This window comes from Meriones unguiculatus, chromosome 3 (assembly GCF_030254825.1).
Source record: "Meriones unguiculatus strain TT.TT164.6M chromosome 3, Bangor_MerUng_6.1, whole genome shotgun sequence".
Taxonomy (NCBI): domain Eukaryota; kingdom Metazoa; phylum Chordata; class Mammalia; order Rodentia; family Muridae; genus Meriones; species Meriones unguiculatus.
The window spans coordinates 12,710,063-12,727,251 of record NC_083351.1 but is presented as its reverse complement, the minus strand read 5'-3'; the positions used below and the strand labels follow the sequence as shown (position 1 = coordinate 12,727,251).

Sequence of the window (17,189 nt, the reverse complement as noted above, 5' to 3'; positions counted from 1 at the left end):
CCTTTTCCAACACCTGTTGTAGACACTAATTCAGCTGCAGGTGTAATTGGGGATTATCATATTTTTCTCATTTGTTGAACAATATGATTTTCTCCTGGTCTTTTCTAGACACTGCCAAGTCCCTTATTGTTGTTATTCAAAAAATGATGATTATACATAACCTTTGACTTGTTCTGTGTCTCTTTTCTAATGGCCTGGTGTGTCCTTTCTTTCAGAGTACATTGCTGCAGCAGCTGGGAGTTGCTCCTTTCTCCGAGGGCCCTTGGCCCCTGTATATTCACCCCCAAGGCCTTTCTGTGCTCTCCCGTCTCTTGCTTATCTGGCAACATAAAGCTGGAGCACAAGGTGACCCTGATGTCCCTGAGTGTCTGAAAGTGTGGGACAGGTAAGACCCTCACAGAAGGTCTATAGATGATTGAGTACTGTTTGCAGGGGCTTGACTGGCTGTGAAAAGCTGCTGTGTGTTGTGTTAGAGGGATGGAGAGGTGATGGGTTAGTTCGACAGATGCACTGTTAAACAGTGTGATCTGGGAAGAGGCACCTGTAGCCATGGGAGATTTGGTTATAATTGTCATTCAGAGCCTGGATTCCAAAGACGGCCAGTTTCCTGAAAGAGAAAGGCTGGGCTGCCCTTGGTTAGTGTGCTTCCTACGCGAGCCCATTTAGAGTGGCTTGCTGTCATTTTTGGATAAATTTTAAAGAACTTGTTTCCTTGGGGGAAGCTCAGCTTAATCACCTAAATCCCCCTTAGATGGACCTGTTTTTTTGGCGGTTTTGTTTACGTGGTTAGGCTTCAAAGCAGTTTGTTTTCCTAAAAGGCTTTGCTTTTCTATCCCCCAGCCCAGGATCAAATAGCTGTAATGTTGGATTTGTAAGATCATAGCCCTCTTTGAATGCCAGAGGCCCAATGTGTTCTTCGTGACAGAGTCTTCAAGAAGGCTTCTGGGAGCTGGGGGTGAGGGAAGGATGCCCTTGTTAAAGCACAAATCTTTTCCCTAAAAGCCAAAGGACATGCAGACAGTTGGCTGTTCTCAATTCTTTTTGTATAAAGCTCTCTGACAAGTTCCTGAATATCATATACCCTTTCCTTCTTGACTTAGAACTCTCTCTTTCTGTGTGTGTGTGTGTGTGTGTGTGTGTGTGTGTGTGTGTGTGTGTGCATTCTGTCATGTGTCACATTATTCCTACAGAGGTCAAAGGGCAACTTGTGGAGTTGGTTCTTTCTCATCGTGTGAGCCCTGGGATTAAACAAGGGCTGGCATGCTTGGTGGCAATCATCTTAAACCCTGCTGAGCTATCTTGCTGGCCCACATCTGACTTTTTGGGTTCTCTGTACCACCTGTTTTTCTCTTCTTTACCTTGTTCTCCTTGCAGCATTAGGTGTTGTAGTCTTGGGGCTTTTCTGGGGTTTCTCCACCAGACATGCTCCCCTGTTCTCTGTGGCAGGTTTTTGTCTACAATGAAGCAGAATGCACTGCAGGGGACGGTGCCCAGTGAGACGGAGGACCTGAATGTAGAGCACCTGCAGCTGCTGCTGCTCATCTTCCACAGCTTCTCGGAGAAGGGCCGCCGGGCCATCCTGACCATGCTTGTGCAGAGCATCCAGGAGCTGAGTGTTAATATGGAGGTGCAGATGCGCTCTGCGCCGCTGATCCTGGCACGCATCCTTTTGATCTTCGACTACCTGCTTCATCAGTACTCCAAAGCCCCTGTGTATCTGTTTGAGCAGGTGAAGGCCCACCCCATCTCCTTGCTGTCCTGCTGAGAACTCCATTCTTTGTAGGCAGTAAGCTCTTCTCTTTGGCTGTGAGAGCTTATGTGTAGGGGTAGTAAAGTCTTTGGAATTGGCCCTTATGTTTAGTCTGAAATGATAACTGGAGAGTACTTGATGGTTTGTTGATTTGTGGGTGTCCTCTTGTTCCCTTCTAGTCCACCTTGTATAAACTTTAGCAACTTTGCCACCCCCTCTTTTGTATTAGCACCTGAGGAAGGGTCCTGCAGTAAATGTCATAGTTGTAGCCTTTTGTGAAGAAACAAAAGATGATGAGAGGGTGGCTGAGGTGCTGTGCGCAACAGTTCTTAAGCTAAGCTAGTTCATGGGGCATCATTCCCCTTGATGCACTATCAGAAACTGCTTTCTAAAAGTCATGACAAATATTCTCAAATTTTCATCTTCATTTGTTTCTATAAATGTTGGTATTACTAGATATGTTATTATCCCTAGTGTGTAAAGCATGTTGGTGACTGTATATCCTTAATCAAATGTTTGTGTTTCAAAGGTGCAACACAACCTGCTGAGCCCCCCTTTTGGGTGGGCAAGTGGATCCCAAGATAGCAGCAGCCGCCGGGCCAACATCCCTCTGTATCATGGGTTCAAGGAAGTAGAAGAAAATTGGTCCAAACATTTTTCATCAGGTCAGAAAGAAGGTTGTCAGCAAGAGGGTGGTGACGTACTGGTCTTGAGTCTGTAGCTTGGTGACTCCAGGAGGAGCTTTGGCCGCGTGCCTCAGTCTCCCACTGTGGGTGGTACATCACCTGCCAGTTCATTAAAGTTTTAGAAATTGACTTTTGCATACCTCACACTTGGTTGATAAGCTCATCATTTTCCAGATGCAGCCCCACAACCCAGGTTCTACTGTGTCCTGTCCCCAGAGGCCTCCGAGGAAGATTTGAACCGGCTAGATTCTGTGGTACTGGGAATTTTTCTTTCTTTTCTTTTCTTTTCTTTTTTTTTCTTTTTTTCTGTCTTTATTTCTCTTTCTCTGTCTCTGTCTGTCTGTCTCTCTGTTTAAAGAGTTAGGGTCTTATGCTATTAAGCTGGCTTCAAGTGCCCAAGGGAGGTCAAACAATCATGCTGCCTCAGGTCCCTGCGTAAGGTCTGCCCTGCCCTGCTCAAGATTTGAATGCCGTTTTTATATGTGCATCGGTTGCCCTTCACTCCCCACAGTCAGTCAGGCACTCTCCACACCGCACTTGTGGGGCAGACGCCCTCCACAGATGCTGAGTCAGGGAAGGGCAGCAACTTCCTCTCATGAGGAATTTGGCTTATGTTAGCATTTGAGTGTCTAAAAGGAAAACATCAGAAATTTGACAAATCATTTAATGAAGGTAGCTGCCATACTGTTATTCCAAAGCCTGCAGCTGTGTGCTTGTATTAATATACAAACTTAAGTATGAGGCCTTCAACTGCAGTCTGTGAAAGGAGAGACCAGTGAAGGATAAGTTGGGAGGTTTTTATAGTCAGTAGACTAAGTGGTTGTGCAGAATGAAAAAAAGATTGTTCCCTCCTCTCCCCCAGACAAGGTCTAACTGTGCAGCCCAGTGCTCTGGAACTCATAGAGATCCCCCTGCTTCTTCACCCTGAGTGTTGGGGACAAAGGTGTGCACCACCACACCCAGACATATATTGCCTTCGGTCTTTCTTATACCAGGCTTGTGAAGTTCTTTTCTCCAAGCTTGTCAAGTATGATGAACTATACTCCTCACTGACAGCCCTGCTTGCTGCTGGATCTCAACTTGATACCGTCAGGAGGAAGGAAAATAAGAACGTGACAGCCCTGGTGAGACTGGGCACTGGGAGGTCTGGGTGTGTGTAATGACCGATGATTCTACTTAAGTTCTCTGTAGCCTCAGCTAGAGCTACGTACTCAATGTTTGTTTGCAGAATCACCTGTTTCTGTAGCATTTCTATGTAGTTTGCATGGTTTTGTCAGCTGTAATTTTCTTTTTTGGTTAAAGTTGATAGAAATGTGACTCTCAGGGTTGGTAGCTGCCCAAGTAAGCTGGTAATTCTGTCATGGTTTGTTGTTGTTGTTTGTTTGCTTGTTTTGCGTGTTTTTGTTTTTTGAACTTTTATGGGCCTGTGAATATGTGGATTTCTAGAAGTTTCTGAACAGTTCTGAACAGTTCTGGGCTGTTTGCTAAAGGGCTGGCTGATTGTGGTCCTGCCCAGCTTACGGCCTCTTTATTGGTTAGATGGTAAAGTGCTGGGGGCCAGATCTGTCTGAGAGCATCCTTGCAGCTTCTGAGGATGCAGAAAGGAACAGAGTATCATAGTGTACCTGCCTGTTTGGTTTTGTTCGTATGCTGACGTGCTCTGGGGGCCTCTCAGTTCCCTGAAGGCATACATGGTTCTACCTGAAAGGCTGTCTTTGGAACAGTTGTTACATTAGGGAGCTCTTGAGCATGCCGCATGCTTCCACTGCTCTGTTCACCTCTTCAGGAGGCCTGTGCCCTGCAGTATTACTTCTTGATACTTTGGAGGATCTTGGGAATTTTACCACCTTCAAAGACTTACATGAACCAGCTGGCCATGAATTCGCCTGAGATGAGTGAATGTGACATTTTACACACTCTGCGATGGTCATCCCGCCTCCGCATCAGTTCCTACGTCAACTGGATAAAGGTGCCACAGGGGAGCTCAGCTTGCTGTGAGGGAGCATCACAGATGACTTGCTTTGCACTAAGAGGACTTTTAACGCTAATGAAAGCTTTGGGCTTCCCTGGTTGTTTTCCTAAACACTCTTTCTTGCTGTCCAAATAGGATCACCTTATCAAACAAGGCACGAAGCCTGAGCATGCAGCCTCCCTCATAGAACTGGCCTCCACCAAGTGTAGCTCAGTGAAGTATGATGTTGAGATTGTAGAGGAGTACTTTGCCAGACAGGTATACTATGATTCTGACCATAATGACAGAATTAGCCCCTCCACAGCCTTTTGTCACAACTAATTCATATCCTGGGTGTTTTAAAAGATCTCATCATTCTGCTCCATCGACTGCACCACCGTTCTGCAGCTCCATGAGATCCCCAGTCTGCAGTCCATCTACACCCTGGATGCAGCCATCTCAAAGGTCCAGGTCTCTCTGGATGAGCACTTTTCTAAGATGGCTGCAGAGACAGATCCTCATAAGTCATCTGAGATCACCAAGAACCTCCTTCCGGCCACGCTGCAGCTCATTGATACCTATGCCGCTTTCACTAGGTGCGGAGGGCAGCGCTCACTCTGTGAGACCCTGGGCTCTCTGTTTGTACACCTTCCTTGTGTGTGAACTTTGCTTTTTCCCTTTGATGCATAGTGTGAAGGGGTGTCCACGAGGAAAGTTTAATTTCTGTAATTTCATGAAGTTTAGTTGTAGGCTACAGAGAAGGAGAGGTGTCCATTCTCAGTGGGAATAAAGCCCCGGCAGGCCTTCCAGTTTCATGGGCTCAGATGTAGGAACAATTGTTAAGTCTGAAAGGCTTACTCTGGCAGGAGTCCTCCTGCCTCAGCCTCCCAGATGTGGGCTTACAGAGAGACAAATATTCTTAATGGGTTGGAGGCCATTTCAAAACTGATTTCTTTCTTCATCATTTTCAGTATATACAGACTGGAGATTACCCACAAATTGAGATTTCCGGTTTTTCTTAAACTGGAACTGGGAGAGTCTGTCTTTAGTACTGGGAGTGAAATGAAGGACCAGCCAGGCATGGTGGCCCACACCAGTGCTCCTAGCATTTAGGGGGCAGACACAAGCATGCTGGTAGTTGACTTAGCTACATGAGACCCTGACTCTGTACTTCTCTATACCCCTAAAAGTGATTGTAAGTGTGAGTGAGCTGGCAAGAACTGGCCTCTACTCAGTAGTCATGGGGTATCATGGAGGAGTGGCTTCTTACATCACTGCCTGCCTGACCATCTTAAACTTGTTGACTGTCTGGTCCCTGCGATCTCATTGTTCAACCCCTGCTCTGTAGTGATGGTTTGTTGAGGGGGACCTGGATCGTTGTAACTTAAGTAATCTTTTCTCTTAGTTTAATGCCTGGTAGATTGAGGTCTATTGCAGGAGGCATTTATATCGAACAAACATGAGGGATAAACTGGATAACAGATACCCTAGTATGTGCCAGGCATCGTTTTTGATGTTGATATGATACAGCAGCCATGGCAAAGCATGGATCTCCCTCTGCAGAACCCAGGCTTTGATGTCTTCTGGGCCGGTGCTTTTTAAAAGGAAGCCGAGGCTGGGTTTTCTGTTGCTATTAAGTTGGGAAATACGTGAATTAAAGCTGAAAAGGCTTTGTTTTCTGTTGTTTGCTTAACTGCCTACCTACTCACCCACCTATCTATGCATCCGTCCATCCATCCAATTATCCAATCTATCATTTATCTATGTATCTGTCTGCTTTTTTTTAAGACACAGTTTCTCTGTGTGGCTCTGGCTGTCCTGGAACTCGCTCTATAGACCAGGCTGTCCTTGAACTCAGAGATCCGTCACCTGCCTCTGTGTGCAACCATCACCTGGCTTATATTTTTAAAATATATTTTCAAGTGTGTGCGTTTATATACTTGTATACATGCGTATATACATGCAAACATACATACATACACACATATGAATATATCCCATCTTCCAAGAAGGGGGAAGGAGGATAGGGATATTCAGTATTCTTCAGATTAGTTCATCATGAAATCATGTTTTAGGAGCTTTTCTGAGGGTGGACTGTTCTCTGGTAAACAGTTGCCCATGAAGGGGCTGCCACTGTCATTTGTCATTAAGTGGATCGCAAACAGAGATGCTGGATTTTCATCTTTAAGGTTAGCTTCTCCTGAGCGTAGTAGGACTGGATTCTTAAAAGTTTCTCCTTCCTCCTTTCCCTTCAGGGCCTATTTGCTTCAGAACCTTAATGAAGAGGGATCCACTGAGAAGCCTTCCCAGGAGAAGCTGCTTGGCTTTGCAGCTGTTTTGGCAATCGGCTCTAGTAGGTGCAAGGCAAACACGTTGGGTAAGTGAGCACATGTGCTTTTGACTGATGGTCGTAGCTCTTCCTGCTCTTCCACTGGCCTTACCGCTTACTGGGGCAACCGTGAGTGTCAGACATCTCCAGTAACTCCGAGAGTAGTTTCTCCCATTTACTTACAGGGAAGCTGAGGCTTAGGAGAAGTTCATTTGTCATGATTCCTGTGCAAACAGTGAAGCTGAAGTCTGAACCAAGAGCAGCTCGTTCCTGGGGACAGGCTGATTGCTTTTACTGTGTTGGCTCTGTGGAATTCTTTGACTTGGAAAATTTAGTAACAGGAACTGATGACTGCATCTGGCCTACAATCTCTCTCCTGGCCTAGGAATGATCTGGCACAAAATAGGGCAGAAAATCAAAGTACTTGAGCAGGATTGGAGTTCAGCTCAGAAATTCTCCTTTACAATTTACAACTATTTGTGTGTCCCCAGCATCACATTTAAAAGATTCTTAATATTGGTTGTCTCACTGAGTGCTGCTTCACTGGCTGCTGCTCATGATGATTCCTGATCCCTGCCCTCGGGATTTGTCTTCTGGGGGTGTGGAGGGGCTTCAAAGCAATGTTTCTTCTGAGTCTGGGGATGGAGGCGGGCAGATTTGATGGTGATTGGAGCTTGACTTGCTAAAATGCTTCTCCTCCTTTGTTTTCAGTTGTCATCTTTACTTGTGAGATTAGAAGGTGACTGATGGGAAGCAAAAGCCTTACCGTTGCAATTGTTAGCTGCTGAGTAATTAGCTGGTTCTTGGACATAGTTCAGCTGCCGAAATAGCCATCTAAGCTGTCTTAGTAATGATTCTGACAGTTGGGGCTGCTTTAAATACTCTGTCATTCCTTCTTTCTTGTGATGATTGATCATTCTTACTGTCGCCTCCAGGTCCGACACTGGTTCAGAACTTACCGTCATCAGTGCAGACTGTCTGTGAGTCCTGGAATAATATCAATACCAATGAGTTTCCCAACATCGGATCCTGGGTGAGTCCGTCTGGATTCCAGGGCTAGTACTGAGCACTAAACCACTCAGTGTGTCCTTACTCCTTAGGCCTGAATTGGCTACTGACATAATCTTATGTTAACCACTCTTGCTTACAGCTGATTCAATAGTCAGTGTGTGACTACCTGGGTAGTCTCACGTGGCCCCTTTGCCTAGCAATCCAGAGCACAGATCACTCTATTTGTTTGAGCCTGGGCTGTGTGGCCTGCTAAGGTCTGGTTGAGTGTGGCGCACTATCAAGGGTTGTGCTGCACCAGCTCTCAGTGGGTCAGGCCCCGCTCTCTGCTGTTCGTACAGCAGACCTTCGGCTTTCTTGACTCGTCCCCTCAGCTCAGCATCCTCAGGAGACCTGGCATTGGAGAGGAGGGCACTGTTTGCAAACCTTAGTGTATGGCAGATTTTTTGTTTTTGTTTTAATTTGTGTTAAGTGAATTCTGTCCAGGGTTGGTGTTCTGTCCATTCATTACACCCAATTCTCTTCCTTTCAGCGCAATGCGTTTGCCAATGACACCATCCCATCAGAGAGTTACATCAGTGCTGTGCAGGCTGCTCACCTGGGAACTTTGTGTGGCCAGAGTCTGCCCTTGGCAGCTTCCTTGAAACACACTCTCCTCTCCCTGGTCAGGTTGACTGGGGATCTGATTGTGTGAGTACTAGAGCCTGGGGAAACCAACCTCTCCTCTGGCTCCATGATGGGTGGTGTGCTGTCTTGTGGGCTAAGGCGTACTGTATAGTTGAAGTGATAATGATAGTACTCCATAGTGTTTGCTAGAATCGAGGAGTAGGGTAGGCCAGAGGGACACTTTGTTTTTCTGTACTAGGGTCTTAGGGGAATCATATTGCCTTCAAAGTGGTCCAGATTCCTGACTGCTCCTCTAGAGTTTTCAAGGATGGATTTAGGTTGTTTTTTGCTTCTTATGTAAAGGTATCATGGATTACTATTTCAATAAATAAATTTTTATATGGAAATTATTCCTGCTTCTGATTGAAGAACATGAAGTGGTATGGCTATACACACAAGAAACAGCTGTCAAGAAGAGACAAGACTAAATTAGGAGCTCTCTATAGTTGGCCAGCCCCAGCCTTGCAGCATTTCAGGACATGTTCTGTAATTTGCTTCTGCCTCTCTGGCTGCAGGTGGTCGGATGAGATGAACCCAGCACAGGTTATCCGGACCCTCCTCCCCCTTCTCTTGGAGTCCAGCACAGAGAGTGTTGCTGAGATCAGCAGTAACTCTCTGGAACGCATCTTGGGACCTGCGGAGTCTGATGAGTTCTTGGCTCGTGTGTATGAGAAGCTCATCACGGGGTGTTACAACATTCTGGCCAACCATGCAGATCCCAACAGGTGAGCAGGTGACAAAGAGCTGCTGCGGGTGCTGGTGAGATGTGCCGCTCCAGCTGCTATATTGGTGATGGCAGCTCCTTGGTACTGTGCTTCTGGGCATTCTGTACTCAGGTGGAAGTGTACGAAGAGGTACTGGAATCTTCGGCAGTGACTGCTTGTTAGGAATGGAATGTTAAATGTTCACAGTGGGAGTGTTAGGTAAATGAAGGGAGAACAGGTGTGGTGAGGTGCACAGAGGCACTGGTGAAATTCACTCTCAGGTTTTGTGACTATCTGAAGTGGGTGGTGTGGGGGGAAAGTAGGTCTTTGATCTGCCTTCTTCACCTGTGCTATGGGGGTGCTCTGTATCCTCCTGGGAACTGTACGGGAAAGGCTCAAGCACTAGCACTTGCTGTCCACTGTTGAGGGCTAGATATTTCAAGAACCCTTCCTTCCTCCCCCTCTCCCTTCCTCCCTCCCTCCCTCTCTCCCTCTCTTTCTCTCTCTCTCTCTCTCTCTCTCTCTCTCTCTCTGATCCTCATTTGCTCTTCTGTTGTGTAGTGAGGCCACTTTGAACTTACGTTCCTCTTGCCTCAGCCTCCAGAGTACTAGCATTCCCAATGTATATCACCATCCCTTTAAGATACTTTGTACATGTGTGTGTGTGCCTGTCCACATGTATGTGGGTGTGCATGCGGGGTCCTGACGATGACACTGGGAGTCTTTACTTGTTCATTCTCCACTGTGGTCCATGTTAGTGAGCAGCCAGGGTCTGTCAGTCAAACCCTGAGCTCAGGGTTTCAGTTTTGGCTAGCCAGCTAGGTTCCTCCTGGGGATCCTGTCTTTGCCTCCAGGGTATTGGACAGCAGCACCTCCCCAGCATCTGTGTGGATACTGGGGATCTAAACTGTTCTTCACTTTTGTGTGGCAAATAGTTTACACGCTGAGCTTTTCCCTAGCTCCTTCTTTCTGTTTTTCAAACATAAGGCTCCTTGCAGAAGTGATTTATTCAGCCATACTGTCTCCTCCTCTGAAAACAGTCATGGGCTGACTGCAGCTGACTCCTATCTCTTTCCATCCATTTTTATTTGTGCTTTCCATCTTTTGTGAGTAGGTCACTGGAGTCCAGGCTGGAACTTGTGGTACTCCACTTCTGCCTCCCAAGTGCTGGGGTTGCAGGCATCTGAACCCACACCTGGCTTACCTCTGTCTTCTTTCTTTTTCCCCAGAAATAAGGCACTAACAGATTGAGGCCTTGCTGGTTTTGGATTAAACATTTATTGAACACCTACCATATGCCAGCAGTTTATGCTAAACTTTGACAAAACAAAACTTGATGTCTGCCTCAATCTAGTCATGAACGTGTTGGTTGCTCAGAGTCAGTCTGTCAGGTGGGCTCTCAACTGTGCTCTTGCTCCTCAGTGGGCTGGATGAGTCCATCTTGGAGGAGTGTCTGCAGTATCTGGAGAAGCAGCTGGAGAGCAGCCAGGCCCGGAAAGCCATGGAAGAGTTCTTCTCTGATGGGTGAGCACTGCTTCCCTTCACTCAGTGAAAGCTGGGCTGGATGTACGACACAGGTGTCCCTGGAAGGCAGAAGGCCTGCTTGGGTGTCTGTCCCCGGGGAGCACTTGGGTTGCTGACTGCCTCCTTGAGTCTGATGAAGGGCTGTATCCTATGAGCACCCTGTGTGGTTGACTCACAGGTGCCCGTTTCCCCCAGGGATGAGGCTGTGAAGCAGAAGCAGGTTCTTTTTATGTGAGGCTTAATGTGGTTCTCTCATGCAGTGGGGAACTTGTGCAGATCATGATGGCCACAGCCAATGAGGACCTCTCTGCTAAATTCTGTAACCGAGTCTTGAAATTCTTCACCAAACTCTTCCAGCTGAGTGAGTGACGGCTTCTGGTAATCTTCTTATGGGAACTTTGATGTCCGGCTAATGCTGTGCCTGGCTTCTGCCTGAATTTAGCCGCAGCATGACAGTGCTAACAAGTGTAGAGAATCCTTCAGAGAAAGTTCAGAAAGATTCTGAAACTCTTGAGGCCTTGCCTCCTCTGCCTGTTTGCCCCTTCCTGGAGGTCCATGTCCTTCTAACTGACGGAAGCCTCTTGTCCTCTTCTAGCTGAGAAGAGCCCTAACCCAAGCCTCCTTCATCTCTGTGGCTCTCTCGCCCAGCTGGCCTGCGTGGAGCCAGTGCGCCTGCAGGCCTGGCTCACCCGCATGACAACATCGCCCCCAAAGGATTCTGACCAGCTGGAGGTCATTCAGGAGAACCGGCAGTTGCTGCAGTTACTGACCACTTACATCGTTCGGGAAAACAGGTAGGAAGTCTGGGTGTGATGTCTGTAAAGTCCGGAGCTCCACAGACCAGCTGGAGTTGCCTTCTCTCTGGGCAGTCCAGCTCTCCTGCCCAGCTCCAGGAACTCAGTATGACTTCTTGAGTTTTCCTATGGAGATACATCTGGACTCTCTAGGCCGTCAAATTGCAACCTTAGCAGGTGTTTTGTGCTGCAGTAGTTGAAGTTCAATTCCAGATTTGTGTGTTTATTTATGTATTTAATACTTAATTTATAACACTAAGTAGTTTTATTATAATGCATTTTGATTACTCTCCCGTACACATTTCCTTTTAAATGTGCACGTCCGTCCGTCCATCTGTCTTAAGGCAGGGTCTCTATAGCCCTGGCTGTCCTCGAACTCATTATGTAGACAAGGCTGGCCTTGAACTCACAGAGTGCCTACCTCTTAAAAAGATTTTTATATTTTATTTTAATGTGTGAGTGTGAGTATGATGTTTGCCTGCATGTCGTCTTTCTGCCACTTTTGTGCTTGTTGTCTCTGGGAGCTAGAAGAGGGCTCTGGGGCCCATGGAATAAAAGTGACCGGTGGTTTGAGCTGCCTTGTGGGTGCTGGGAGTCAAACCCAGATTCTCTGGGATAGTAGCTGGTGCTCTAACTGCTGAGCCATCTGTCCAACACCTCCACAGCATCTCATACCTTCTACTCCTGCTCTCCCTGCCACACACAAGTTCCTTTCCCACATTCACGATTTTCTTGTTTTGTGACCCACTGAGTTTAACCAGGGCCTCTGTGTTACCATGAATTTTGAACTAACCATTTGGAGCCTGGTGTTATAATTGCTTTTAAAAATGAAAGACTATACTTGGAATACCTTTTTGTTTGTTTGTTTTTCTTTTTTACCAGCCAAGTTGGCGAAGGTGTGTGTGCTGTGCTTCTGGGTACCCTGACTCCCATGGCAACAGAGATGCTGACAAATGGAGATGGGACTGGCTTCCCTGAACTCATGGTTGTGATGGCCACTCTAGCCAGTGCCGGACAAGGCGCTGGTCACCTTCAGCTTCACAATGCTGCTGTGGACTGGCTGGGCAGATGGTAAGAGGGACTTCACCTGAGAAGGGTAATTGCAGCTTAAAAGTTTAAAGTTTTAAAGTTCCTTTAAAGTTTCTTCCTTTTTGGTTGTTAAGGTCTACCTAGGGGTACAGTGGCAACCACTCTGTTCATTTCAGACTACATAACCACACACACACACACACACACACACACACACACACACACACACCGCTTTGACACTGGGCTTTTTAAAGATGACACTATGTAGGCAGTCTCAAACTCAAAATCCTCGTCTCAGCTCTTCCAGTGCTGGAATTAAAGGCACATGTGCTATGCCTAGCTGTCTTTATTATTTTTAGTGCGGTTTCCTGTTAAGTCCCAGGGAGGCAATCCTGAATGCCATTGTTAGTCCTAAAACCAATCCAGCCCAAGTGTGTCAACTCCGTGCTGCTTAAACAGATGCCCTCCTGTCACAGTATCACAGGTTGATTTGAGGCTTGTGAAGAAGGGTCCTTCCTTTGGTGCGTCAGATGATTGTGTCTTCTCTCTTTTTCTTGGGGAACAGCAAGAAATACCTGTCACAGAAGAATGTGGTTGAGAAACTGAATGCCAGTGTGATGCATGGGAAGGTAAGGAAAGTGAGCACAGCCCCTTCAGGCAGGGAGCTGGAAAAGAAGCATCTTTTCTCTTTCTTGTGTACCTTTTGAATCTCGTTGTCCTGCAGAAGACAGGCAGAAAGCTTCAGCAACTCACTTGACCTGGTAAAGTACACCGCTGACTGAATGCCTTCACACCCTAGGCAGGTCTCAGGGGTGATGCTCCAATAAGGACTCAGCAGAGCCCTTTCTAAGCACAGGGACTTCCTGCCACCTGAGATGCTCAGATGTTGCTGCCTTGGGCCAGCATCACAGCGGTCAGAGGTGGCATCCTCAGCCCTAGTCCATATATCAGATCTGGTTGCTATGCCTGCAGAGCTCTTGGCTGTGCACAGGGGCTTGACAATGACAAGTCTTGGGTTAAGTTCTTCCCCTGATTCCCCACCCATGGGTGGCTAGGCGGAGGACAGGGCTCTGGTCTCAAAACCTCAGTACTAACTCGTTTATTTTTCTTTTCCATTAGTTACTGTCATTTTGGCACTGAGTTGTCAGAGTGAAAAGGCTCCTGGAAATTTAGAATTCTGAGTCAGATATCTGACTATTTGGTGGTTGCTAGTGTTTTAATGCATCCATTTAAGTTTTATTTTTAAATTTGGGGTGCAGAGCACTTGAGACAGGTCCTCTGTATGAAGCCCCGGCTGTTCTGGAACTTGATGTATTCAGGCTGGCCTTGAACTCAGAGATCCACCTGCTTTTGCCTCCCTGTTGCTGGGATTAAAGGCATTTGTCACCATGCACAGCTTTCTATATGTGTGTGTGCCCATGTTTGCACATATCTGTGGGCCAGTGCCTAAAAAGGTCAGAAAAGTGGCAGGTGAGGTCACCTGTGTGGGTGCTGGGAAGAGAACCTGCTAAGCAGCATGTGCTCTTCACTACCGAGTGTCTCTCCAGCCTCTCTCCACTGGCCTTTTAAGAGAAACATGGAACTACCTGCTATGGTCTGCTTCTCTCTTGTGCTTTGGAACTGTTTCTTTCTGTCTGCATCATTTGAGACCTGTTCATTAATGATTTGCACCATGAACAGCAATGCTATGCCAGGGAGAATGCTGATGAGAGCCTTTTGTAAGCTGGTCTTGTCTTGAGGGGGTCTTAGTTTCCATTTTCCTCCATTCTCCAGATTTCACTAAGATTTGTTAGCTTTGTGCGTAAGAGTGAATGAATACATAGGAATTTGTTGTAGTGCACAGAGCAGCTGTGTGCAGGCTGTGGCAGGAGCTGGGGAGATGGTGAGACATGCTGCCTTCCCTTGCTGCCTGGATACCGACATCTGGTCTTGAACTCTGTTGGAAAGTGCTTCACAGAACTAAAGCTTCCGCGGGCTTCTCTTGCAGCATGTGATGGTCCTGGAGTGCACGTGTCATATCATGTCTTACTTGGCTGATGTCACCAATGCTCTGAGCCAGAGTAATGGCCAAGGAACAAGTCACCTATCAGTGGATGGGGAAGAGCGTGCCATTGAGGTGGATTCAGACTGGGTAGAAGAGTTAGCTGTGGAGGAGGAAGATTCCCAGGCTGAGGACTCTGTAAGTGATAAATAGGGAAGGCAATGGCTGTCCAGCATGTCTAAGTCTTTGGCACTCTTTTCTGCCCTGGGTGGGCTCCAGAACTTTCAGTCCTGTTGGTTTCTTCCGCTCACAAGCCTAGTTCAAGGCTCTGCTAGTATACTTTTTTAGGCCTGCAAAGCAGACATGGTGAGCCAATCTCTTGGTGAAGTAACTTTTCAATAAGTATATTTCTTTCTTCTCTCTGGAGTTACTTGCTCTCCTTCATCAATACAAGTTTATGGAGGGATTCATTCTTCACAGGGATGGTGGGAGCCCTTGAAAGGATTAAGAGTTCTTGTGTGTCTCCCCCAACCCCTTCTTTCTCCACAAAACCAGAAGATTGCACTTAAAATTGCAGGAGGCTTTCAAACAGCTGGCTATTTCAAATCAGGGCAGGTTTCCATTAGTCATGGGTGTGTCTCTCTATGGGGTGTTGAAACAGTTATGTTTTTGTGGGTCTCTGTGTATAGAGGGACATTTCTGATTTAAAAGACCTGTGCATCTTTGCAGGATGAAGATTCTCTTTGCAATAAACTCTGCACCTTCACCATCACACAGAAGGAGTTTATGAACCAGCATTGGTGAGTTCTGTTAAAGGGAGGATTGCTGGACCTCTAGTGTTGGTACTTGTGACTTATTTCTGGTTTTTGCCTTGTAGGTACCACTGTCATACCTGTAAGATGGTGGATGGGGTGGGTGTGTGCACAGTTTGTGCAAAGGTGTGCCACAAGGATCATGAGATCTCCTATGCCAAGTATGGTTCTTTTTTCTGTGACTGTGGAGCCAAGGAAGATGGCAGCTGCTTGGTGAGAGATGGGACCTTCTCGGTGCCATGTGGGCAACTTGTGTAGGCCATGTTAGTAGCTAGGGATTTAAGATTTTAGATATTGATATTAAAACTAAAGACATAAGTTGGTGACCCTTGAAGTTGCCAACTTTACTTTTCCCAGATGGGATGCAAGTACTCTGTATCAGTACCATCATTTTATAAATGAAAATGCATTTTAACATTTGAAAACAGTCAGTACTTAATTTACTTTCGTGAAGAAATTAGTAACACATGAATATCTAAGGCAGACCAGAAAATTCCCACATCAGCTCTGTATAGCCAAGAATTTGTGTTCATTTGTGGCCCAAGCACTTAATTTGAGCATTAAAAGCAGCAGCCTCCTTGTCTAGTCAAGGTCTGGTGCTGGGAGTGGGCAGTGAAAATGGGTGTTGTGTGAGCTCCGTGGATCTGCGCTTTGGATCACATGTACATGTGTGGCCACTTCCTCCCCTGTTTGCAGTAGCAGTGTTTCCTCTGGCTTGTAGTAAGAACTAAGCAGCACTGCCAATTTTTGGTTTTAGGCACTGGTGAAGCGAACTCCTAGCAGTGGCATGGGCTCTACCATGAAGGAGTCAGCATTTCAGAGTGAACCTAGGGTTTCAGAGAGTCTGGTGCGCCATGCCAGCACCTCGCCCGCTGACAAGGCCAAGGTCACCATCAGTGATGGAAAGGTTGCTGATGAAGAAAAGCCCAAGAAGAGCAGCCTGTGCCGCACAGTTGAGGGGTGCCGTGAGGAGCTGCAGAATCAGGTGGGACTTTCTGATGGGCACTTGTGCATGGGACAGAGTCTAGCAGGTCTGAGTCAATAGTGTTTGAGGCTCTCCTGGAAGCCCAGTTTCTTCTTTCACGTTTTTGCAGTGTGCATGCAAGTAGTGTGTGTTGTCCATCTCTGGGGAATAATTCACAACTAGTGGGAGTGATATTCTAGAACATTGGCCAGGGGTCCTTATCTTGGCCCAGAATGCAGGAAACCATTGAGTGATCGTGTTTTCTATTTGTACCATCCTACATACATAGGAGAGAGGTAGGTATATGTGCTGGGTGCCTTGAATGACTTAGGGTGCCTGTGGGACCTGGCTTAGAACTAGTCCTCTCATCAATAGCCCATTGCAGTTAGAGCTAGGGTTCTAGAGAGGGGAAACTGCTTTGCTAAAGGCAGTAACTGTCAAGATTATCACATGTGACCCATGATTTTTCTTTCTTTTATTTTTTTCACTTGTGTATTTCGATTTCTCTCAGGCCAATTTCTCCTTCGCTCCTCTCGTGTTAGACATGCTCAATTTCCTCATGGATGCCATTCAGACCAACTTTCAGCAGGCTTCAGCCGTGGGGAGCAGTAGCCGGGCACAGCAGGCCCTCAGTGAACTGCATACAGTGGACAAGGTTGTGGAGATGACGGACCAGCTGATGGTATGTTAGGGTCATGAGGTTTGGTGACTGTACAACTTGTGTGTCATGGCTCCCTGTATGTGCCAGAGTAACTGGGAGAGTCAGTTGGTCCCATGCAAAACCTAGAATCTATGGTCACAGCCTTCCTCAGCTATACTCTGAACAGTGGAGTAACCTACAGATGAGTTGTATAAGAATCAAGGTATTTAGGTATAAATCCTCCTTTTATTAAAGCAAATGAATGTGTAGGAACTCCTAGGATGAGGAATTCCATTTTGTGGCAGTATAACAGAAAGTCCTTTGCATAAAATCGAAAGCCTCTTGCCTGTG

General features: G+C 46.7%; 1 protein-coding gene across 9 annotated transcripts in view; it reads left to right on the top strand.

Annotated features, from left to right (window-relative positions):
* Ubr4 (ubiquitin protein ligase E3 component n-recognin 4) overlaps positions 1-17,189 on the top strand; it is a 113,077-nt gene that overhangs the window by 27,689 nt on the left and 68,199 nt on the right. For all 9 annotated transcript variants that reach the window (XM_060379176.1, XM_021627466.2, XM_021627286.2 and 6 more), the window contains exons 18-39: positions 216-385; positions 1,447-1,729; positions 2,280-2,415; positions 2,611-2,690; positions 3,432-3,560; positions 4,223-4,405; positions 4,544-4,666; positions 4,754-4,983; positions 6,643-6,764; positions 7,652-7,749; positions 8,257-8,414; positions 8,906-9,115; positions 10,517-10,618; positions 10,879-10,979; positions 11,214-11,412; positions 12,295-12,483; positions 13,007-13,070; positions 14,429-14,620; positions 15,152-15,222; positions 15,300-15,447; positions 15,992-16,219; positions 16,710-16,880. In XM_060379176.1, coding sequence (XP_060235159.1) covers positions 216-385; positions 1,447-1,729; positions 2,280-2,415; positions 2,611-2,690; positions 3,432-3,560; positions 4,223-4,405; positions 4,544-4,666; positions 4,754-4,983; positions 6,643-6,764; positions 7,652-7,749; positions 8,257-8,414; positions 8,906-9,115; positions 10,517-10,618; positions 10,879-10,979; positions 11,214-11,412; positions 12,295-12,483; positions 13,007-13,070; positions 14,429-14,620; positions 15,152-15,222; positions 15,300-15,447; positions 15,992-16,219; positions 16,710-16,880 — 3,387 coding nt within the window. The remainder of the gene's footprint in view (positions 1-215; positions 386-1,446; positions 1,730-2,279; positions 2,416-2,610; positions 2,691-3,431; positions 3,561-4,222; positions 4,406-4,543; positions 4,667-4,753; positions 4,984-6,642; positions 6,765-7,651; positions 7,750-8,256; positions 8,415-8,905; positions 9,116-10,516; positions 10,619-10,878; positions 10,980-11,213; positions 11,413-12,294; positions 12,484-13,006; positions 13,071-14,428; positions 14,621-15,151; positions 15,223-15,299; positions 15,448-15,991; positions 16,220-16,709; positions 16,881-17,189) is intronic.